Source organism: Diceros bicornis, chromosome 7 (assembly GCF_020826845.1).
Source record: "Diceros bicornis minor isolate mBicDic1 chromosome 7, mDicBic1.mat.cur, whole genome shotgun sequence".
NCBI lineage: Eukaryota > Metazoa > Chordata > Mammalia > Perissodactyla > Rhinocerotidae > Diceros > Diceros bicornis.
In genome coordinates this window covers 83,384,182-83,409,170 of record NC_080746.1, presented here as the reverse complement: position 1 = coordinate 83,409,170, position 24,989 = coordinate 83,384,182, and the positions used below count along the sequence as shown (strand labels likewise).

The 24,989-nt window shown below is 40.1% G+C and overlaps 1 protein-coding gene across 1 annotated transcript; it reads left to right on the top strand.

Annotated features, from left to right (window-relative positions):
* The first annotated feature begins 1,985 nt into the window (after window positions 1-1,985).
* Window positions 1,986-24,989, top strand: CCDC34 (coiled-coil domain containing 34). Its single transcript, XM_058546157.1, has 6 exons — window positions 1,986-2,316; window positions 7,130-7,262; window positions 13,300-13,407; window positions 21,804-21,962; window positions 22,831-22,972; window positions 24,453-24,989. The coding sequence occupies exons 1-6, from the start codon at window positions 1,988-1,990 to the stop codon at window positions 24,665-24,667; spliced, it is 1,086 nt and encodes a 361-aa protein (XP_058402140.1). The 5' UTR covers window positions 1,986-1,987; the 3' UTR covers window positions 24,668-24,989.

Genomic DNA, 24,989 nt, shown 5'->3' with positions numbered 1-24,989 from the left:
CTGTAACAAAATCAGATAGAGATTTTTAATCAAGTCACTCTGCACTTATACAAGGTTACAAAGCCAGCAAAAAATATAAATTATCTCAAATATACCATGAAAGTGAAAATAAATGAGTACTAAGTTACTAAGTCAATATCCTAAAACTTAAGGGGAGAGGCCCTCTTTTGAGCTTATTTATACCTTTATATATAATTCTACCAAACTTGATTATGGCTTCTCAGCCCCAGTAATGCACAGGCCCTGTGGGAAGGGAGGCCACAGGACTCCCCTGTGTTCAGGCGCCACATCAGCACACTGGGCTCTTCGCCTCCTGGCTCCAGAGCCGCTCCAGCAGAATGCAGTATTGGTCATGGCGATTCCGAGGCATCAAGGAAAGGGCATAATTTGTTTAGTAAAACATTTTAAGGAGGCAGAGAAGTGTATGACATTTTAGATTCCCGTACCAGGAGGCTGGTTAGAGCGGAAAAGTTTTGGGGTTTAAATGACACAGTTTACCATTTTCTGTCAGGTCCTGTGCTAGGAGCTTGAGAATTAATGAGATAATATGACTGGGAGGTGGAGTATTCTTTCCCTGTTTTACTGAGGAGTAAGTCAGGTCTTGGGAAGGCCAAACAGCTTGTTTAAGGAAACCTATGAGTAAGAGGAAAACCACTGATAAAGAGCCAGGGCCCTTTCACGTTAACACGTGTATTTTTTTCTACTATGCTTCAGGTTATGTCCGTTGGGAATGGCTTCTTAAGTTTACCTCCTCCTGAAGCCCTAAAGTGGCCCAGGGCCTTTTGATGCTGTTGTTGGTGACTCTACACTTGTTCTCATAAAGGGTTTTAACCAGATATGCCAATATTGAATGATTGGGGTAGAGAATAAAAACTCCATTAAGCCCGTTTTATTCCTTGATCAATTTTATTATTCAGTTAAACTGCTCCAATTTTCTTCCATTTTCATTTTGTTTTCACCAAAAATGTTAACAAAATTAACATTCCCTTTAAATAGTTTTAACCATGTTATTTTATTAATTACAGCTTCTGCCTTCTGAATTGCCCTTGGCTACTATTATTTAATTCTCTTGTGTCAAATTTTGCATATCTAAATTTCATCAGAGATTTTGTATCACTCTGGTCGATGACAAATTTTGTGTGTTTTAGCCATTGTCAGTTTTCACTTTGTGATATTTCTGCCAGTAATACGCATTATGAGCTGGACAAAAGTCCTATTTATTTACAAGTGCATTCAGTTTTGTCAGCATGAATAAACCATCCAGTTTTATTCTATCTTCCATCTCTCCCTTGCTACCTTCATCCCCATTCCCAATCCCAAGGAGAGTGCTCCTTCGGAGGTCCCACAAAATGTTTTCTTTCTTCATAAAACGCATATCATGGAATATTTTAACGGCATGATTCTTCACCACAACGGAATGAGAACTGGTAACGGCGGGGCCTCATGGCACTCATCTTTCGCCAGTGCTTAGCACAGGCCTAGCACACCGGAGGCTTCAACGAGGCCCCAAACTCACAGGCATAAACTACGTCCCTTACGATGCCAGGTACACGAGGTGCTACCAAAAACAGCGCAGGCCTGCCCTAAGAGCGCGTTCCTGGATACACGCGTAGACCTGGACAAAGTCCACCCCTCCCCGCAGAAAACAAGGCCGTGCGCTGAAAACTGGGCCGTATAAGCCCGACCTCGTGATGCTGTGGGGTGGCTGTGGCGCCTGCCTCTCCTTCGGTGACAGCACACTTCCCGGACTCCGCAAACGGGGCAGGCCCCCCCGGCCGGCGCGGGACGCGTCCGGGGAGCCGAGGCGGAGGCAGGCCCCTCGCGGCACCGCCCCGGGGCGGGGACCACGCTCCGCAGGCCCCGGCACGCCCCGCGGCACCCACGCGTCGCCATGGCAACGCGGCCTGCGCCCGCGCGGATTGGCCGGCCGGCGCGCGGGGCCTGCTGGGAGGCCGTCCGCCGCCCCGCCGTTTGAACTTGGCGGCCGATGTGGGCGGCGGGCCGGCTGGGGGCGGCTTCGCCCGGACCCGGCGCCCCGGGCCCGGCCGACCGCAGGTCCTGGTCCCGGCCCTCCGCGGGCTCCTCCTCCGTCCTCGCGGCGGGCGCCGGCGGGCGGGGGCCGGAGACGGGGGCGCTGTGCCCGCCGTCGCCGCCGAGCTGCAGCGCGTCCACGCTGTCGCTGTTGTCCCCCCTCGGCCACCAGAGCTTCCCGTCGGACGACGACGGGGAGGACGAGGACGACGTGGACGCGGATGCCCGCGACTCGGGGGCCGCGGCGGCGAGCCCGAGAGCAGCGGAGGCGCGGGGGTGCGGCAGGTAACCCGAGCCGGCCGGGCAGCCCTGCGCGGGGCTCTCCCCGGCCCCCTCAGGGCCCGCCGCGCCGAGAGCCTCCCCGGCGGCCGGACCGCCTGGCGTCGCCCGGGGCCTGGGGGCGCGCCCTCCGGGGCCGGTTCCGCACAGGACGACCGGCTGCCTTGATGCCTAAGCCTTTTTCCCGGGGGTGGGGTGGGGATGGCTGCAGCCTCACTCCCCGGAAGAACGCGGGCTCCAACACGCAAAATTTTGCTGCCATTCAGGAGTTTTATGAATAGTCAAAAGTCAGATCGTGGCCACGGGAACTCTGGTCCACGTGGGTTCCTGCGCCGTCGTAGCCCCTGCGGCTGTCGCCCCGTGAAGCAGGGTGTAGGAAGCACTGTGCTTTTATGTCGTCGGTGAGGAGCACAGAGGTGGGCGCTGTCGGCGACAGCACCCAGAGACGACGTTGGGGCTGATCCGAGCACCTACTTACAGTGCAGTAGGTGTCATCCAATCGAAGAATGTTAGAACCGAAGAGATTGTTAAAACCACCATCATTTGTTTATTTCTACAATTATTCATTCATTCAGCAAACATTTAGTTTGTGCCACATACTAGCCTAGCTGCTGGGGACTGTAAGGGAGATAGACATGGTCTGCTGTCGTGGAATTAAAGCCTAGATCAAGCCACTCATTTTACAGGTAACAAAACTGAGGCTCAGAATACAAATAAAAAGTGATTCAAAGGCATACACTTAGTTATTAGCAGAGCCGGACCTGGTAGCTAGGTATACTGGTCATGTTCTCTCTTCCCTATGCTTTATGCCTGTTATTGGGTATATAGAAAAGGAGCAGAGGGCCTGTTCCTGCAGAAATATCTTTTTCTGAGACAGGCTTAGTAAAGCAGGTCCATTGTGGGGTAGACTCATTTCATCATCTTCAGAAAGCATTCACAAGTTTCTAAGGGTCGAGCTGTTTAAAGCACAGTACAGGAGATCTAAGAAATACAGACCGGAGGACCCATGCTTTATGTGCCAGCAGCAAGATGGCCCCTGCAGTTTGAGGCATTCATACCTAGAGTGAGTGAATGGAATATGGAGCAGTAGGAGGTGACTCCTACATGGTTACAATGGTGAGTCTCTTAAGAATGAGAAGTAAAAGTAAGTACATTGGTGGGAATGGAGATCTATAAGTAACCAAGCAAGCCAGTTGTCCAGACAGTTGTAGCAACAAGAAACAAGCCTTCTCGGATCAAACAGATAGTAGAGCTTGTTGGTAGAATTAGGGTTTCAGGAGTTCATTTTCATGTGGGACTTTGTAGGGATTCTTCAGGACTGAGTTGGTCCCGAAGATTTTTAAAATAAACGTTAAGGCTTTGGAAAATACCCTCTGAGCCAATCAACAGGACTAAGCAATGTAGACACGGTTTAGCAACCTAAGGAATCAGGGCCATCGAAACTACAGCTCAGCTCCTGAGACCTTGCGTTGGCTTCCAGGAGCCAAAGCCCTGAACAAGTGGAGCTCCCCAGGAGAGGAGCCAGATGTATTGATGTCTCACCTTAGCCAAAGCCCAAATGAGCTGGTAGCATCCCAGGGCTAAGGCTCCTTTCTTATCACAGTTCATTTCCTATGACTCAAAGGAAAAGGTAGGACGTGGCATGGGAAAAATGCAGTTGTCAGGCCTTGTGTGTGGCAAGTGTCAGAAGCTTATTAGGTGTTCAGTAAATGTGTGCTGAATGAATGCCCATTTCCCACTTCCTGGAGGACTGGTCGATGCAGTGATTGTTTTCAAATGCTTCAGAACACTTAGCACTTCCTTTCAGGAGGAGAAGTGTTGAGCAAGTTCCCTCGTTCCTCCTCCCTGCTTCTCACCTCTAGTTGGTGTCCTGGACAGTCTGGGGCTGATGGGATGAGGAGAGCAGGCGGCCTGAGTCAGAATCCAGCCACAGCTCTGGGCACTGAGCATCCTCTCCGTGGACCAGGGCGTAAACATAGAGCTGCGTGGGATTTCAGGCCTTTTTTCCATCCTTCACCTGCCACACTGATCTGACCATGGCGAACTGAGAGGGTGTGGCTGTTCTGAGATAGACCCAGGCATCAACTGCCCACGACGGACTTGAGCCCCAGGTATTTCAGGTGTAAATAGAGCCATGCTTAGTGAATGCATTCAGGTGTGTTGGGCACGACTGAGAGGAAGCTCACAGCTGGCTTCAGACAAGATAATGAGAAGTATTTTCCTGGAGCCTCATAACGTGCTTTGGGCCTGCTGCTTAGTCAGCTTTATCCTGGCTTTCATGTCGCTCTGTCCACTGGGAACTCACGCCTTAGTAAACGTCCTGGTCATGAGCAGCTGCTTATCAAGTCTCTCTTCATTATGGGTAGAGGTGTAGTGTATATGCCACACATTTTGAACACATTTGTTAAAAATGTTAAGGCAAGAAATTTAATACTTTAAGTGTCATTTTTTAAAAAACACTGATACGTGATAAAAACATTTTTTAGAAAACACTGATCTCTTCTTTCAACAAGCATTTCTTAGGAGCTTACTGTATTCTAGGCCCTAAGCTAGACTCTTGAAATAAAGAGTTCAGACGTGTTTTCTCTCTGTAAGGAACTCATGGCCTATGGCGGAGAGGGACGAGCAGCCAAAAGCCCAAGGCACTAGTTGGATTTTTCGCAGAGTTTCCCTGTGAGGCCCTGAAGATAATGCCTGAGTTGACGTTTGAAGGGAGAGTAGGAAGCAGCCATCCCCCTCCTCCTCCTAAATGATGGGTACCAAATGCTCCCTGAGTGCCCGGACCTGGCCTGAGGGCTTTAGCATGGATTCTCGCATGCCTGTGGGGTGCCTGTGAGCTAGCCACTGCTCTCATCTCCGTTTTACGGGTGAAAAAGGGAGGCTTGAGGAGGTTAAAAAGTGTCTATAGCTGGAAGACGCAGATAGAGCTTCACCCCAAAGGTTCTGGTCCCAAGTCTAAGCTCTCACTTTGGCTTTGTGAGAGGTGGAGGTGGAGGAAAGGAACTTCAGAGTTTTAGGCAAAGCTGCAGAGCACAAAGATGTGGCACGTTCGTCAGTCTGCCCAATTCAACAAGACAGATGTAGCGTCTGGATCAGCCACTGGTCAAAGAAGAGGCTGGAAGAGAGGCAGGGGCCAGTTCATGGATGTCAGACTGCAGAGTTTGGATTTTAGCTGTGGGCAAAGGAGCCACTGCAGAACTTGGAGATGGGGAGTGACATGATAGAAGGATGCATTTGAGGGATGAATCTGGCAACAGTGTGGAGAATGGTTTGAAATGGAGGGAGAAAGGCCGCTTATGTCCAGACTGGTTGTAAGGCTGGGAAAGAGGAGAATGGCTTGAGAAAATTGAAAGAAGTAGAATAGGCCTGACTAGGTGATTATATAGGTGTGGGAAGTGAGGGGACCTGGTGTGGACAGGATGCAGGTGGGTCAGAGTTTCTGCCTTGGCTAACTGGGTGGTGTTGGTACTCTTCACTGAGAGAGGATTGTCAGAGGAAGAGGAAAATTTTTCTTGGTGGGGAGGGTAGAGGGTGGATGGTAGAAGATGATCAGACTTGTTTGGGACTGACCGAGTTTGATATTTAAGTGGAGCTGTCTACCAGATGGTTGGAAATAAAAGTCTGGAGCTCAGGAGAAAGATCTGGCCTGGAATGACTGATCTGGGCCTCATCAGCACCTGGGGATAGTTGAAACTATGGGGGCAGATGAGGTTGTCCTGCAAGGCAGAGGAGGAGAGATATATACGAAGTAAACACATCAACAGCGTCTCCCACTAAAATACAAATTCCATGAGGGCACGGATGAATGAAGAAATAGCAGCAGAAAAAAATGAGTAAGCTAAAGCTATGAGGTAGAAGAAGTTGTGCATAGCAGTAGGCGAGGCAATTGGCTGCCTGAAGCAGGAATGTTAAAGACCAAGGAGGAGCTGAGTCTATAATAACCTAGTCTCTAGAGCTGCCTTGGCTCCTGAACAACCTTTCTCTCCATGGGTGCTGATGGTTCAGCTTTCCCTAAGTTTTATGAGGCTTGTATATATGGCCAAGGCCCTGTGTTCTTTCTGTGTGTATGTACTTACAGTATTTCCCCTCCCCTCTCTTGAGCTTGAGAGAGTAGTCACTTTTCCATGTACCAAGAAGAGACAGACTGACGGGTGCGTAGTGGAGAAGGAAGCCCTCGTAGGAGGTACCCAAACTGTGGAGGGTCACGGACACCCTGCCTGAGAATTGGCAAGAAGGAGTCAACCAAAACATTACAAGGCCGTATATTTTTTTGTAACTTTTTATTTCAAAACAACTTCAAGCTTACAGAAAAGTTGAGTATAAAGAACTTCTCTTCACCCTTCGCCCAAAATCTGTAACTAACACATTTGCTTTATCATTCTCTCTGTATATATGCATATTCTTTTTTTCCCTGAACGATTTAAGGGAGGAAAATGGAAAAGTCTGCTCCAGCATCTGATTAGGATCATGTGTTGTAATTAGTTGGCCAGATGTAAGATTTTTAAGAATAAAAAATTGTTGTCATTGAGGCAAATGGACTGGGTGTGTTATCCCATTGGGTTTTTAAATAACGTGATTTTAAAAGATGAAGGAATTCAAAGGCAGTTTAATGGATAAACTAACTCAAATATTGGACTTCCTGTTCATGATTTTTCAAGTATATATTTACATATAATTAATTCATATATATTTATTTATAAAAATCACTGTATTGTAAATCCATTATTAAATTCTGCTTTCACTGCACAGCTCAGTGATTTGACTCGTAAGCCCAAGAATTTTGAGTTTGAGTGCTGTCGTGTCTTCTCTTTTGTAATAGCACGGTTGAATCAGAAGATAACCAAGAACAGAAGCAGATGCGCTTACCGGAAAGCAGCCTGACACCATGGGAAGTGTGGTTTGTTGGCAAAGAAAAAGAAGAACGTGACCGTCTGCAGCAGAAAGCTCTAGAGGTGAAGCTAGCCAATATCCTTTTTCTTTAATCCATGAGCTCACCAAGTAGAGCTGCTGTCAAAACTAACATCTTAATGTCATTATCCCCCAAAACAAAGTCTGTGCGTTTGTATCAGTTTGCTATATCAGTTTTAATAATTCTTACTGTAGAAATGATACATATTATTATAAGAACATTTGGAAAATACAGCTAAGCATAATTAAGAAAATTAAAATCTCCTCTAATCTCACCACCTGAAGATAACCATCATTAATATTACGATGTATAGCCTTCCAAATTTTTTTCTATGTAAATTTTTTTTAAAATATGTATATATGTATAATACAGACACATAGAACAGAACGTCACCATATGTACATTTAATTAAAGTAAATTCAACTTGTTAAGAAAGGAGAGAAACAAAAATTGAAATAGAGACAGAAATGACCCCCATATCATGCAGAGCATATACCCTGGAGAGAGTTTGTGCCAGCAGATGCGGATCTGCGGGGCTTTCAGGGTTCATCAGTGTCTGTGCCTCCCTGCCCCACTGTGGACACTTCTGTGTTTGTGATTCTCTCTGAGCTCTCACTCTCCAAACTCAAAAAGTAGTTTGAGATACATGTTCACATGAATCCCTCATTCTTTGAACTCTTACTGGTGGCTCTCTGGAACCTAGCAATGAAATAGATTTGGATAATTTGACATTCCCCAGTGTCCAGACCCACTCTCTGAATTCTCCCTGTCCAAACACAGAAACCAAGTAGATGTGAGTGGGGAGGGATATGTCTTGTTTTTAATGAAACAGGATCAAACTCTTTTGTAACCTGCTTTTTCTGCCTGTTACATTATTAACGTATTTCGATAGCATTAAATATTTTTACAATATCATTTTTAAATACCTAAGATTATTAAAATATATTTAAAATGTATTAAACATATGTTAGGACATAGTTAACCAATTCACTAATATGTTAGTAACCGTGTTGCTGTAAAAATCTTTGGAACTAAAGCTTTGCCCTCTGTGATCTTCCTTGGAATAAATTTTCCATATCAGTTTTGAAACTAGTTGCTGTTTCCATGATGGGTTTCTAACAAGGTAGGCAGTCACATATTCAGGAGGCTTGGCAAGATTCAAATTATTGTAGAAACCAGTACATTCTGCTGTGTCCCTATTGCATGATGCTTTGTATTCTGAAATACAAATTTATTCCTGGAAAAGTACACAGTAGTACTTGTTTCCTCTTAGAAGAGCACAGGGCTTGAGAAAGACCTTATGGTTTGATGTCAGGCGGGTTATTTAAACTTTTATGCTTGAATTTCCTCATGTACAGTAAGAATAAAATCATACTTGTGTCACAGAATTTTTGTGAGGATCATGAACAAAGTGTAGAGATGCCTGGTGTTGTTTTTACCATGGTGTTGTTGATATCATTGCTGTTCATAGCCTTCTTAAAGCTTTTTCATTTATTTTCAGAATTAGTGTGATTATTGAGACCCCAGACTCTTACTTCTCTGACCTCACCCTCAAGTTTTAACATTCCTAATTCCATTATTTAGTTCAGTATCTTTCAAAATGTTTGTTCACTGTGAGAAATCTAGTTTGCTTCAGGTCACACACAAACGCACACGTATATATATATATATATATACATGCATACATATCTGAAATAATATCTTAATTTTGTGGAAAACTTGGTATTCTGTTTTTTTTTTATGGCTGTTCATAACCCATTCAGTTGGTTTTAAAAAATTATTATTATTATTATTTTTTTAATTTTTTATTTGTTTTTCCCCCAAAGCCCCAGTAGATAGTTGTATGTTATAGCTGCACATCCTTCTAGTTGCTGCATGTGGGACGTGGCCCCAGCATGGCCGGAGAAGCGGCGCGTCGGTGCGCGCCCAGGATCCGAACCCCGGGCCGCCAGCAGCGGAGCCCACGCACCCGACCGCTACGCCACGGGGCCGGCCCTCATTCAGTTGGTTTTAGACTACAGTTTGGGAAACACTGAGTTAGCAAGTCAGTGGTGAAGTGGAGATCAGTATGGTAGTTAGCTTTATCTCCAGCCTCACTAGAAGTCACTTGTTACATTAAGAAAAGGAGGGTCACTCTGTCACTTTTAGCATCAGCATGCAATAAAAGAAGTTAATTAAATTACGGAAAATTCACACGGGAGCTGGGCTTTGGAGTCATGCAGAACAAGGTTGAAATTTAGCCCTGCCACTCTAACTCTGTGACCTTCGGAAAGTGACGTAACTTCTCTGAGCTGCAGTCTCTTCATCTATAAGCCAGACGTTAGAGAGACAGTAGTAGAGTGGGTAAAGGCATAAATTCTTGAGCCATACTTCCTGGATTCAAAACTTGGACGTTGGGCAAATTCTTACCCTCTTTCTGCCTCGATTTCTTTATCAGTAAGGGGGAGAATATTCACCTCCTAGTGTTGTTAGGAAGACTGAGTGCACATCACGATATGGCCTAGTATATGGGAATCCTCAAAAATCAGTTGTAATTAGGAAAGGAGATAATAATAACTATTGAAGATTGGTTTTGAGACCAGGTTAAAATAACGAGTATAAAGTCACTACCACAATGATTGAACAGTTAGCAGAGTATAATCGGTTGAAAGATTAAAACCTTTTCATGTATTTAGTGGTTTGACATTTCCTATGGCTGTGTCATTACTTAACCCTGAAGCAGTGAAAGTATTTACATGAATCTTACGCGTCAGTCCTGCCGGGGACATCATAACATGTAGGCCAACTGCCCACTTTATTATAAGCTTGTTTTGAGCTATGGTGGTATTCACATTCTTTTCATGCCTTTCCCTTTCTTTTATTTTCTAAGTCATGCTTTCCTTATTTTTCTCCTTATTTACTGTATCTCTAATTTGTTTACAAATGATATCATTAAAAACGTAGATTTGTAATCATAAGTAACAGTTCATCTCAGATCTGTGTTAAGGCCTGAGAGCCAGAAAGTAACTTTGCGAGGTTTCATTCAGTGGCAAAGCTGGAACTGGACCCTAGTTCTTATGACTTCGAATTTAGTAAGTGTTTTCTCCACAAGACCAAGATGTATTTTAGAAGTAAATGGGTCAGACTTAGTATTTAATTTTGAACTTACCCTGGCTTTCTTATTTTCTTCCTTGAAAACTTAAAGGATAATTGGGTCATTAATAAGATCATCCCCTCTCATAAATTTGATTTCAGCAACAGACATTTAGATTTGTTTTGGACATCTCTGTAGGATTGGGTTAAAAAATTATTTTAATCCATCAAAATTACCTGTTTACAAAATTTTTTACATTTGTAACTGTTGAGATGATAAATATGGTAAATGTTGAACATTAGTATTATGAAAAACTAGCATATTGGTTTTGTAGTTCATATAAATTTTATTTAAATTTTTATTATTTAAAAAAATTCTTTAGCAGACTGCTCTAAATTCTCTATTGGCTTTGGCTAATTCTAATTTTTAACATTTGATTTAACATTTTAGTGCAATCTGTTCTAAATTATAAAAATTATCTAGTTTGTGAATAATCCAGGTGCTTTTTCTTTTTTTTTATCTTGCCTTTGGCCATTTCATTCATCAGCCCTTAATGAAGAAATAAGGCAGGATATAGAGTTGGTGAAACTCAAAACTGTCAGTTTTTCTGATTGTTACCTTCAGTGGTAAAAAGTTCTTTGAAAGTCGGCAACAGCTATTGAAATAAAAATGCATGTTTAGGATCCTCTTTGGATTTGAGTTTTCCACAATCAAGTGTTTACTCCGTGAGAAAATAGCTATAATCCTGTTGAAGTTCAGTGGTGTACCAGAAGACGACATAGGGGCTTGTGAGAGAAGACTCCGGCTGTGTCTGGAAGAGGTTGCCTTCTTGGTGGTGAACAGATGGAGGCATTCGGGGTGGGAAGTTCTGAGGGGCCAGCCTCGGAAGGGAGGGTTGTGTCTCAGAATGTGATATATATTCTGGGTAGCAAATTTCTTGAACAGACATCCTGAGATTAGAGCACTGTTTGGGTCAGTGGCAGCATTTTCTAGGTGCTTTTGACCCTGCTTTCATCTTTAACTCTTTTATCAACGTCAGCTAAAATCTGTGAACCATAAAATTTGTGAACCAAACACAAAGTCTGATTTTTTAAGTTTAATTATAGAAGAATTTTAAAAGGGTACATAAGTATAATCAATCATATTTTTAGTTGTAAATTTAGGACTGTTTTGAAAACTTTGGATATATGGTTGTCAGATATGTATCTAGCCTGTCTCTCTCTCTCACACACGCACACACACACACACAAACACTCACTCTCTCTCTCTCACACACACACACAGACACACACTCACTCTCTCTCTCTCTCTGTCTCCCCCACTTCTTGTTTCCTGACACAAGTCCAGGCCTTCTCCCCCTACAGCTCTCACACTATGGCAGCCTCCTAGTCCGTCTCCCTCAGAGTAGTTCTGATCTCTTCAAATGCAGTCTTCAACCTCCATCATTAAGAGTTCTGAATCATCCCTCTTCGTAGTGTTCAATTTACTCTGCCTGTCTCAAAAGACCTTTTTCCCTCTAGTTAGTACCACACTCTAATTTTCTAGTCACCCGCCCACCCCCCCAATCTTTCCCTTCCCATCAAGTCATCTCCTCACTGTTCCTGTTGTGGGGCTCATTTCTGACTACCCTGGTCTGACTACATTTCTGACTACACTGTTTCTCCTCTCATCTTCCCTTCTCTTCCTTTCCCTTTTCTGAGCTCCTGTTACACACAGTACCTCACAATGTAGCACTTAGTTGTTTTGTGTATTTAGAATCAGATTAGATCAGAGACTTCTGGAATTTCATCCCTGTGTCTCAGTTCTTGCTATCTTTATAGTAGGTGTTCCATAAAAAAAGTATTAAGTGAATAATCAAGGAATAGCAGCTGCAGAGGTAATGAAGAATCCTTTGAAAACAAGATGGATATTTTACTTTGGGGGGTGGGTAGGAGGAGTATAGTGTTTACAAGTTGGAAGACTTTCTGAATGAGTGAAGGCAGCTATTTTCTATGCAGCAGAATTTTAGGATGAGAGGTCAAGGAAGACAGGTACCCTGTAACCAGTAGGTCTAAAGTGTAAAAGATACGTTCTTGGTGTCAAGTTTTGTCTTCCTTTGATTTAACACACTGAAATTGTCTGTGAATTTAAAAATTGTCCTTTCCACTGCAGGTACAGAGGTCTTTGGGAAAGAGAGGGATGGGGAAGAGGAGTGGGGTCCAATGCAAGATATATAAAAGTATCTGATTATTAGTGTCTCAGGAAAGAGAAGAGAAATAACCAGCAGTTATGGTAGTGGAGTCCTAGGAGTCTCGTTTGAGCAGCATTCTCAACTAATGCAGTAATTTAGCTGATGAGTGACAGAGTGGTGGCATTCAGTGTGTAGTTTTCTTTGGCCATACCTTCCACATTCTTTCTGCTAAGGAAATGCCCAAACGTGTAGAATCGAGTGACAGCAAGGCAGTTAAATAATCTGGGATATGAATGTGGTTTTGTTTTACAATCCAACAGCTATAAAATCAGTGAAGAAAAACCTGGATTCTTTTTTTCCCTAAGGAAAATGGAATGGTTTCTTTATGTTTCTTCTTTGGTATAACTCTGAATTAAATTTTTAATTTAGGGATTATTTAATTCCTATCCTTTATCTTCATCAAGAATCTAGAAGCTTTTTATAATTGTAAAGAAAGTTGCAATTCTCTTGAGCTTCTGCCAATAGCGTGCAGTGGTGCCAAAATTTATGTGTGGGAAAGTTGATTTCAATGAGGGTAATTTAGCTGAAGTTTAGTCTAAGAAACTAGTGTTTTGCTGCCAAGCAATTATTTGCATTTCTAAAAAATGACTTATACTTTTTACCAATGCTTTCTTTTCATCATAGACTAGTTATTTCAGTAAGTTATTGTCACTAATGGTATATTTTCTATAGAGGAGACTATATTCTTGTTTAATTTGGTTAATCTCAGTCTTTTTTTAAATACATGATTTGAATACTCCTATTAAATGTTGCCTCTTGTTTGAATAAAATCCATAGGAATTAAATCAACAGGTAGAAAAAAGAAAAGAAATGGAAGAACGTGAGAAAAGAAAGATAATTGCTGAAGAAAAGCACAAGGAATGGGTTCAGAAAAAGAATGAACAGGTAAGGAGGAAAAAAATGCACACAAGCATACTGACGTCTCTTTTGCAAAGTCTTCTTCCCATTACTCCTCATTGCTTAGGTTTTTCTTATTTTTTCTTAGATTCCTTCTTCTCTGACCTGATGTTTTTCCTACCCTCACGGACATTTATCAAGTCTCTGTCTTCTGCCTTTGCTCTCTGCTTCTCTCCCTTTTCCCTCGTGTGGCTTCCACTTGTGTCTGGCTGCAGGTAGTCACGAAGTCTGCGTCTCTAGACCTGACCTCCTGGAGTCTCGCATTTCCATCTGTTGGGTCAGTAGGCACCTCTGAGCCTGCAAATCTAAAACAACCCGTTTTTGCCCCTTCTCTTTTGATAGAACCCTCCTCCTTGATTTATATTATTAGTACTCCTGTCATCTCAGTCACCTGGGCATGATCAGACTTCTCTTGTTTACAATCATCCCCTCCTTTCCTGTACAGTCACCACTCCTATTTATGATCTCTTCCTGTCTGGTCTCATTGCATCTTTCGACTTACTTATTATCTCCCTGTACTGGAATGTAAGCTCCATAAGGGCAGGGATTTTCGCCTCTTTTGTTCAGTTCTCCAGCAGCTAGATTGGTACCTGACACACAATAGATGCCCCAAAATATTAGTTGAATGAATAACTCCATTCTCTGTGTCCTTGCCAGACTAATCTGGCTGGAAAAGTTGAATGTCATTCCCTAACTCAAAATATATTTTTCGTGATTCCCCACTGTCCTCTGCATAACGTTTTGACGATTCTAGCCTGGCTGATTGGAGACCTTCTGCTCTGCTCTCTGAGCGGTGTCTTCTTCCACCTGTGGCTCCCTTCACTCTGTGCTCTTGCTTCTTACTGGCATTCTTTTGAGCGCGTGTACAGGATAATAATGATCTGTCGTCTTGGAGTATAGTTTTACTGGAAAATTTTGAGAGGAAAAATGTTATTTTTATGTTAAAGCAAGCACTGATATTTAATGGAATAGAACATGAATTTTCTATGATTTTTAAGATACACAATAGATTTCGAAGAAACTTTGAGCTTTGGACTGTACTCCCCAGCCCCAGGGCTAGGTGCTTATGAGAAATTTTGAGAACACTTCCCTTCCGTTTCTCACTTCTTTATTTTTTTATGTGATATTTCATGAGCATGGAATCTCATCATATCCTCCACCCTACCCTTCCGCTTATTATCTGACTCAGAGCATTTCCTACACGAAGCGTTCGCTTATTATCTGACTCAGAGCATTTCCTACACGAAGCGTTCGCTGATCACATCCTGGAAACTCTTTCCTTCTTGAATCCTTGTTGAATTTATACACTGTCATCTACTGCCTTGTGTTATGTATATATTTTGTTGCTATTTTGTATTATGCATATGTCTTCACTTCCCTTGTAATTTGAAAACTTTTAAGGATAGGAATTATTTTTTATATAACTTTTTATCTATTACAAGATCTAGCATAATGCTTTGTAATATAGTAAGCATTCGTTATTGGAATGAATGAATGAATAAGTGTATTATCTTCCTTTCACTTTTAATACATTCTTGTATTGAATCACAAGTTATAAATTTTAAAAGTACTTATCTTGTTGTCAGTTTGTTTTCTATTGTGATTTTTACATATTTAGAACGATACTGCTTTTATTATTCTCTGACTTTATGAATTTAGTCACATGTTTAAATTGTAGGACACAGTTTTAAATTTTTAATTCTAATTTTTTGTCCTTAACTGTTGTTGAATCTAATGCCAAGTGGTATTAATAAGAGTATCTAGTAGTAATTTCAGTAAATTGAAGATGAGCTAGCTTTCTTCATCCGGGTGTTGTAAAGAAATTGGCTAGACGTATGTGTGTTATAACCATAAATGTATTTGTTCTTTACTTCAGAAGTAAATTCTTCTTCTTAATATTATATTTGCCTCATCCCATAATACAATAAGAAAGAGTTCTTTGTGAATTAATGCCAAAATCAAAATATGTCTGTGTCACCGAGCTTTGGGTGATTTGAAGTTTATAACTATAAGACAAAATAGTTTTACATGTACAGGATAGTATGCTTTCTCCTCTAAAAGCTTCTCTTATCTTCTAACTCCATTAAGCTCATTTTACCATGCCAATCAAATATAGTTGTTGTTTGTCTAAGAATGTAAGATATGGCTGAGAGATGATATATTCTCTGTTTTAATTAGTGGCAGTAGATCTAATCCAATTATTTGAGAAAAAAATTTCTTTCTTTTGGAGGGAAATGGCTTGCCCTAACATAAATCACTAATTATTGAAAGCAAGATTCCATAAGGTTGAGAATAGTTCAAGAATGAACCCTGAGAAATTAAATTTACTTATTCTGCAGAACTCTTGTGCGTGTTAAGGAATAGTTGATTACCCTATTTTTTTGTTCTTTAAGACCTATCAGATTTCTTATTTCAGTGTTAGTTACATTTACCTCTGTTTGTAAAGACTGCTCTCCTGGTTCTTCTCTTCCTGTCTGGCATCTAGCTTTTTTCTCTTCTGTTTACATTTCATGGTGTGTGGTCCTCTGCCGCCTCCAGCTTCATTCACATTTTAGCTATATCTGTCGTGTTATTTTCTCTAAGTCATTTTCACTGTGTTCTATCAAAAAATCAAACAAAAAGAATTTATGTATCCATTAACAAAGCTAGTTTCTAATATTATGACTAAATTGTTGAATCCTTTTCAAATAAATGGCTTATCTCATCTGGTATTCTTACATTTGTGTAATACTAATTCATACTAATTCATTTTTTAGATTTGTTTTTTACAGTGTGTTATCACATATTTTGTGAAAGGGACTTTACCTTCATTGTTTTTAAAAATTATTTAAAAATAAAATTATTTTTAACTCTCAAAACATGGAACTGATTTTTTTTTTTTTTTTTTTTTTTTTGTGAGATCAGCCCTGTGCTAACATCCCCCGATCCTCCTCTTTTTTTGCTGAGGAAGACGGCCCTGGGCTAACATCTGTGCCCATCTTCCTCCACTTTATATGGGACGCCGCCACAGCATGGCTTGCCAAGCAGTGCGTCGGTGCGCGCCCGGGATCTGAACCAGCGAACCCCGGGCCGCGGCAGCGGAGCGCGCGCACTTAACCGCTTGCGCCACCGGGCCGGCCCCGGAACTGATTTTTTTAATGTAAAAAATTAATTCAAATCAACAAAGCATATGATTGATAACACTGTTATCAGTGCATCGTTCATGCCTTCAATAATTTTGCTCTGTGGCAGATACTATTGAGGGAACCAAAATAGAAATTAAGAAGCCAGTTGTTTTGTTAGTTTCCTTTAGTTGCAAGAAACAAAGGTTTTCTCAGGGCACCATCTTAAAGAAAGGAAGATTTATTGTTGTGCTCTGTGTGGTATAGAACGAGTGTGACAGAAAATCTGAAGCCACTTAGTGGCTGGCTACTCTTTCAGAGCTTCTCTCTGAGTGCCTGCTCTGTTCTCCTTTTGCTAACTAAAGGCATTCCATTCTCGTCTCTAGTTTAAATCCTACAGAGAGCCTGTGTGATGTTTTAAAATCAATTTCATTGAGCTATAATTTACTTATAATAAAATACACCTATTTTAAGATTGGTGAGGTTTGACAAAAAACTTATGTACCTGTATAGCCAGCACCACAGTCAAGATACAGAACATTTCCGTCACTCCAAAAAGTTCCCTGGTGCACCTTTGCATTCAGCCCCAGCTCCCCACCCAACCAAGCCCCAGCTCCAAGGAAACCATTAGTCTGCTTTCCTCTTTTCTAGACTTTGTCTAAGTGGAATCATGGAATATATATCCTTTTGTGTTTGGGCTTCTTTTGTTTTAAAAATTTCCTGATATTTCTTGTGTTAAGATTGTTCCTTTTTATTGCTGAGTAGTATTCTGTTCTGTGGAATCCTATAAATTGTTTATCCATTCACTAGTTGATGGACAATTGGGTTCTTTCCAGTTTTGAGGTATTATGAATAAAATTCTGTGACGCTTATGTACAAGTCTTTTTGTGCACACCTGTTTTCATTTCTCTTGGGTAAGTGCCTAGGAACTGCATTGCTGGGTTGTATGGTACGTATGTGTTTAACTTTATAAGAAAGTGCCAGACCGTTTTTTTAAAGTGCTTGTACCATTTTACGTCCCCACCACTACTGTATGAAAGTTCCGCTTGCGCCACATCCTCCAAACTTGATGTTGTCAATCTCTTTCATTTTAAGTCATTCCAGTGAGTGTGTAGTGGTAGGTCATTGTTTTAATTTTCATTTCTCTAAGATCTAATGATATTTAGCATCTTTTTATAAGCTTATTGTGTTAGGGCTGCCATAACAGAATACCACAGACTGGGTAATTTAAACAACGTAAATTTATTTTCTTATAGTTCTGGAGGCTGAAAGTGCAAAATGAAGGCATCAGCAGGGTTGGTTTCTTACGAGGTCTCTCTCCTTGGCTTCAGTTGGAGCTTTCTCTCCCTGCCCTCGCGTGGCCTTTTCTCTGCATGCGCATCCCTGGTGTCTCTTCCTCCTCTCATGAGGACACGAGTCCTGTTGGCTTAGGGCCCCGCCCTTGTGGCCTTAATTACCTCATTACCTCTTTAAGGCCCCCTCTCCAAATATAGCCACAATGCTGGGTAGGGCTTCAACATGGGAATTTTGGGGGGACACAGCTCAGTCCATAGCACTATCAACTGTTTCTGCATCTTTTTTCTTGTCTTTTTTGCTTTGCTTTGTGTTTAAATTTTTGCCCATTTTGTGGAGGGAGTGTAGATCTTATTAATAAGTTGTAAGAGTTTATATATTCCTTTAAGCCTTTCACGTATATGTATTGCAAATATTTCCTCCCATTTAATTTTCCTTAATGGTATTTTTTTAAAGAGCAGAAGTTTTAAATTTTGATAAAGTTCCATGTTTCACTTTTTCTTTGATAGTTTCTGGGTTTTGTGTCCCATTTAAGCAACATTTGCCTACACCAAGAGTGTAAAACCTTCTCCACTGTTTTCTGCTAGAAGTTTTATAACTTTAGCTTTTACCTGTATGTGTAATGTATGGTGTGAGTTAAGGGTCAAGGTTCATTTTTTTGCATATGTATATCCAGTTGTTTCAACACTGCCCGTTGAAAAGAGAATCTTTTTCCTCTTTGGTTACCTTGCCACTTTTGTTTACAATCAGTTAACCATATGCGTATGAGTGTATTTCTAGACTCTATTCTGTTCTGTTTATCTATAACCTATGCCAGTTCCACACTAGCCTGTTACTATAATTTTATAATTCTTGAATTTATAATTCTTCTAATCAGATAGTGTAAATCCTCCATCTTATTTTTTCTTTTACAAAATTGTTTGAATTTCAATCAGCTTATCAGTTTACCTAATCATGCTTGCTTGAATAGTACCTGACACTGTTGGGATTAAATATATAGATCATTTTGGAGAAAATTGTCATCTTAATACAAATTTTAAATCTATAAACATTATTTTTCTATTTAGGTCATCTTTAATTTTTCTCAGTAATGTTTTTGAGTTTTCAGTGTACCGGAGTATCACACATTTTTTGTTAAATGTATCCCTAAGTTTTCATGGTTTTGATGATGAGAGCAGTTTTCTTGCCTTATTAATACCTGAGATTATGTTATAATTTCCATGCTTTGATGTAAAAGTAATACTGGACGCTTAAAATGACCTTGCATGTGTTCCCTTTTTCTCTATTTTCTAAAATAATTTGTGTAGTAATTGGTATTATTTCCTCCATAAATGTTGGATAGAATCCACCAGTGAAGCTCTCTGAGGCTGGAGTTTTCTTTGTGGGAAAGTTTTAAGTTCTGAGTTGTTTTTACAAGTAGAGGGTTATTCAGATACTCTGTTTCTTCTTGAATCAGTTTTGTAAAGTGGTATATTTTAAAGAATTTTGACATTTCATTTAAATTGAATTTATTGGCATAAAATTGTTTTTAACATTGTCTCATTTCAGTGTCTGGGTGATCTGTAGTGATCTGTGTGATCTTAGGCAAATTACTTAACCTCTTTTTGCCTTAGTTTCTTCATTTATAAGGTGAGATCATAGTTGTATCTACTTCATATTGTGGTTATAAGACTTAATTGGTATAATACTTAAAGCCATACTTGATTTTATTGCATTTTTTTTTTTTTTTTAAAAAATACAGATATTGCATTTTTTACAAATTAAAGGTTTGTGGCAACCCTGTGTCGAACAAGTTTTTTGGTGCCATTTTTCCAATAGCATTTGCTTGCTTCATGTATGTGTCGCATTTTGGTAATTCTCACAATATTTCAAACTTTGTCATTATTATTATATTTATTATGGTGGTTTATGATCAGTGATCTTTGATGTCACTATCGTAATTGTTTTGGGGTGCCAGGAACCGCACCCATGTAAGATGGTGAACTTAATAAGTGTTGTGTGTGTTCTGACTGCTCCACTGACTGGCCGTTCTCCTGTCTCTCTCCTTCTCCTCCGGCCTCCCTATTTCCTGAGACACAGCAATATTGAAATTAGGCCAATTAATAACCCTTCAAGTGAAAGGAAGAGTTGCATGTCTCTCACTTTAAATCAAAAGCTAGAAATGATTAAGCTTAGTGAGGAAGGCATGTCGAAAGCTGAGACAGGTCAAAAGCTAGGCCTCTTGAGCCAAACAGTTAGCCAAGTTGTGAATGCAAAGAAAAAGTTCTTGAAGGAAATTAAAAGTGCTACTCCAGTGAACACATGAGTGATAAGAAAGCGACCAGCCTTATTGCTGTTATGAAGAAAGTTGGAGTGGTCTCAGTAGATCAAACCAGCTACAACATTCCCTTAAGCCAAAGCCTAATCCAGAGCAAGGCCCTAACTCTCTTGAATTCTGTGAAGGCAGAGAGATGTTAGGAAGCTGTAAAAGAAAAGTTTGAAGCTAGCAGACGTTGGTTCGTGAGGTTTAAGGAAAGAAGCCATCTTCATAACATAAAAGAGCAAGGTGAAGCAGCAAGTGCTGATGTAGAAGCTGCAGCAAGTTATCCAAAAGATCTAGCTAAGGTAATTAATGAAGGTGGCTACAGTGAATAGCAGATTTTCAGTGTAAATGAAACAGCCTTATTTTGGAAGAAGAGGCCATCTAGGCTTTCGTAGCTAGAGAGAAGTCAATGCCTGGCTTCAAAGCTTCAGAGGACAGGCTGACTTCTTGTTAGGACCTAATGCAGCTGGTGACTTTAAGTTGAAGCCAATACCCATTTAGCATTCTTAAAATCCTAGAACTCTTAAGAATTAGGCTAAATCTACTCTGCCTGTGCTCTATAAATGGCACAACAAAGCCTAGATGACAGTAATTTACTGTAAACAGTAAATCTGTTTACAACATGATTTACTGAATATTTTAAGCCCACTGTTAAGACCTACTGCTCAGAAGATTCCTTTCAAAATATTACTGCTCATTTACAATCCACCTGGTCACCCAAGAGCGCTGATGGAGATGTACAATGAGATTAATATTGTTTTTATGCCTGCTAACACATCCATTCTGCAGCCCGTGGATCAAAGAGTACTTTTGACTTTCAAGTCTTATTATTTAAGAAATATATTTTGTAAGGCTGTAGCCGGCCATTCCTCTGATGGATGTGGCAGAATCAGTTGAAAACTTTCTGGAAAGGATTTACCATTCTAGATGCCATTAAGAACATTCACAATTCATGGAAAGAGGTCAAAATTTCAACATTAACAGGAGTTTGGAAGAAGTTGATTCCAACCCTCATGGATGACTTGGAAGGGTTCAAGACTTCAGTGGAGGAAGTAATTGCAGATGTAGTGGAAGTAGCAAGAGAACTAGAGTTGTAAGTGGAGCCTGAAGATGTAACTGAATTGCTGCAATCTCCTGATCAAACTTGGTCTATGTAAGACTTAAAAGAATTACACAGCCAGAGATTCGTCTCTGTGTGCCCTTATAGCAATATTTAATGCACCAAAATGTTATTTATTTGTCCTCTGTAACTCAGCGATGGTGAAGGTTTATCCAAGTATTTGTATTGGCAAACTGTCCAGGAAATGTGTTCAGATGTGGCTCCTATATTAGAGTGAGGGTAAACATCCATTAAAAAACACTAAGATTCAGGACAATCTAACAGGCTGTAATTTCTGTTCACTAAGTTAGTTAGCAAATCTTTATTGAAGCACCTACTGTTTATTCAACACTGTCCCAGGCAAGATCTTTGTAACTGCCATCATGAAACTTATAGCCAAGCTGGTAGACTAAAATTGACCAGGTAATTGCGGGTGTTATATATTATCATAAGTCACATTGTGCAACCACTGGTACCACCTATTTTAAGAAAATTACTGAAGTTTAGAAAATTACTGTATGTAACACTTTTCCTCATATGAGGATAATTGCAGATATTCCAGTTAAAATTTTTTTTGTTTTTATTTAAGAAAAGAAAAGAAAAAGAACAAAAAATTAATAAAGAAATGGAAGAAAAAGCAGCAAAGCAACTGGAGAAAGAACATTTGCAAGAAAAAGCAAAGGAAAAATATCAAGAATGGTTAAAGAAAAAAAAAGCTGAAGAATGTGAGAAGAAGAAGAAAGAAAAGGTATTTTTATTCAAGTGACCAGTTAGAATGCATGGCTCTGGTGCTCATGTGTGCCAACCATATCGTATAAAACGTTTCTAGTGGAAAATTGGCCCTATGTTAGCCTCAAGTAAATACACGGAGCTGTCCCTACTTTTCTCTGTTTGCGCTTCAGAAGTGAGTGTGCGTTTGTGGCTTTCTCAGGTTGAAAAATATTAATAAGCCTGTTGATATTGTTTCAGTCAGGTTCCAATGTTTTATCGTTGCTAATGCTCTTCAGTATTTTTTGATGCACTTAGGTGGAAAGCCTTACTACATTATTACAAATTACTGTTCTATTTTAAAACAGCAAATTGCTGTTTTCTTCCTTTTTTTTTTTTTTTTTGTGTGTGTGGAAGATCAGCCCTGAGCTAACATCCGTGCCAATCCTCCTCTTTTTGCTGAGGAAGACCCACTCTGAGCTAACATCTATGGCCAATCCTCCTCCTCTTTTTCCCCCAAAGCCCCAGTAGACAGTTGTGTGTCATAGTTGCACGTCCTTCTAGTTGCTGTATGTGGGATGTGGCCTCAGCATGGCCCGAGAAGCGGTGCGTTGGTGCGCGCCCAGGATGCAAACCCGGGCCACCAGTAGCGGAGCGCACGCACTTAACCACTAAGCCATGGGGCTGGCCCGCTGTTTTCTTCTTGAGTTTGATGTCTTATTGTTGTTTAGAGGCATCCACCTTCATAGTACTTCCCTGATCATGTTAAATTTTGCTCTCAAATTATAGAAATGTGATTCAGCGTTTATGATCAGTAAGCCATTGGGGTGGGGAGGAGTCAGTGGAATCTGCGCAGAAGTTTTAGTTACGGAACATCCCTGGAGAGTCTTTGGTCTTGTCATTTTAAGGAAAAAGAAAAACAACGGCAAGCTGAATTACAGGAAAAAAAGGAAATAGCAGAAAAAAAGTTTAAGGAATGGTTGGAAAATGCAAAAAATAAACCTCGTCCAGCTGCGAAGAGCTATGGTTATGCCAATGGAAAACTTACAGGTTGGTTTTTATGTTATGTGGCTTACATAAGTATGGCTTGCAGGAGCAAATGTTATACATTATGTTTCCTTTTTACAGAAATAGAAATGTGTAAAAATCATTTTTCTTTCAAATTACTGTTTTCTGGAAGGTTTTATTATAACATACTATATTCCTGTGGAGATACTACAAATTTATTGTCACTCTTTATAAATCAGATATATTTTAAAGGCAATTGTTGCAAAAATGCAAAGTAACGATTTCTAACGTTAAGAAACAAGTAAAATTTTCTTACAGTTCTTGGATTTCACAGCCTTCATCAGGATATGTTTGAGGGGTCGTTTTTCCTCCCCTTCTTCTAAGCCTCATTAAGGGAGAGCTTCCAGTGTCTTTGGTGCAGTCCTTTTGCAGGATGGAATACTAGACAGCACATGAGCCGGACCCAGGACCTGCTGGCCTTAAGGCTGCTCTCATTAGAAATGGCGATGCTTATTTTCCTTTGTGCTCTGTGTTGGAAGCTCATACCTTGCTGACAGCTGCCTTCACTTGTTTAAGTGATTTATTATTGAAAAGACTCCCATTCTGTTTTGTTCACACAGTAGAACGTATTCCAGACTTTGTTTTGACCATGTTGGTGAAGTGTGTGTTGACATGTCTACGCAGTCAGAGTGGGCTGCCGCCATCTGAATGACACATTCCTGCCGTCTGGGTTGGGCCTCTCCCCCACGTCACAGAGGTCATCCATTACAGCTGCTGAGCACGGCCTGCTCCTTTTTCGTCTTTCTTATTCGAAAAAAGAGTAATAAGCAGTGGTTTTAACCAAACATTTGGATAGTAAAGTTAAAACTTTTGGTGGGACTATACATAGTAATGACTAAATTGCTAAAATAAAGGATTATTTAATTAAATTTTTTGCATTTTTAATGAGCTTTGTTCTAATAAACATTTATCCACAAGTGCTCTACTGCTCTTAATTAATAATCAAAATTACAGTGATAATATGAAATCTGATTAAATTTGTGTGACAGTAATTTAAAATTTTAGTGATTCTAAACAAGAATCTTGATTCCCTTCAGCTACATATGCAAGAAAAAATTTTTTTCTATAAACTCTGACTAGGGGAAACTAGAATACAATCAGTGGTTTCCCAGACTGAGTTAAGAAAATGAAGATTTTGTTCAGTTTAAGGGTTCTAGAATTAATTTCTTCGTAAAATTTTTATGTGAGTTTTTATGTGTATAGGTTTTCACATTGACATTCTTTGGACTTTTAGAATTATTTATATTTTAATTTTTACTGCGATATTTACTGTATTTGAAAAGTATTGTTTGAAAATATTCGAGAGTTCAAGTTTTAATTGAATCAAATTGGTTTATCAATAATATTTTTGCCTTTTTGATATTTTAACATTTTTCTAGCAATTTAAAAATAAATAGTTTCTTTAATCTCAAGAAATGTTTTTCTTATTTTGCTTTGTTCTGATTTTTTTAAATAATTTTAGGTTTTTACAGTGGAAATTCTTATCCAGAACCAGCCTTTTATAATCCAGTTCCGTGGAAACCAATTCATATGCCTCCTCCCAAAGAAGCTAAGGATCTATCCAGCAAGAAGACTCCAAGGCCTGTGCCCGGTCAACCACGCAGGCCATCATCTCTGGTGGTTCATAAAGCCAGAAACTATCTTAGCCTTGGGACTCTGTGCAGAATACAAAGATAGTAGATGTGGGAAATTGCGTGGTTTTACCTGGAGCTATTTAATTTCAAAATCAGAAATCATTTTTTACTGCTCAGTCCATAGCTCAACATTTGATGGGGTTACTGACAACTTCAAATTTTTGCATTTGTATGTGGAGTCCTTAGAGTTAATTGTGGAAAGAATTTTATACATTTTCATTTTTATAAATGCCTCAGGTTGATCTTGGCATATTGTTTCACAAGATAAGTGACTGAATATCTAACAATTGTGTTTGTATTTAGCTTGTATTAAGACTATACTATAATATCAATAAAACCAACAATTTTTCTTGTGTTCTTTCATA

Bases quoted from the DNA above. Each gene is read 5' to 3' on its own strand.
- CCDC34 (XM_058546157.1), top strand. From the start codon at position 1,988: ATGTGGGCGGCGGGCCGGCTGGGGGCGGCTTCGCCCGGACCCGGCGCC. The intron at 2,317-7,129 runs GTAACCCGAGCC...CTTTTGTAATAG, and splicing joins GAGGCGCGGGGGTGCGGCAG to CACGGTTGAATCAGAAGATA. The intron at 21,963-22,830 runs GTATTTTTATTC...TGTCATTTTAAG, and splicing joins AGAAGAAGAAGAAAGAAAAG to GAAAAAGAAAAACAACGGCA.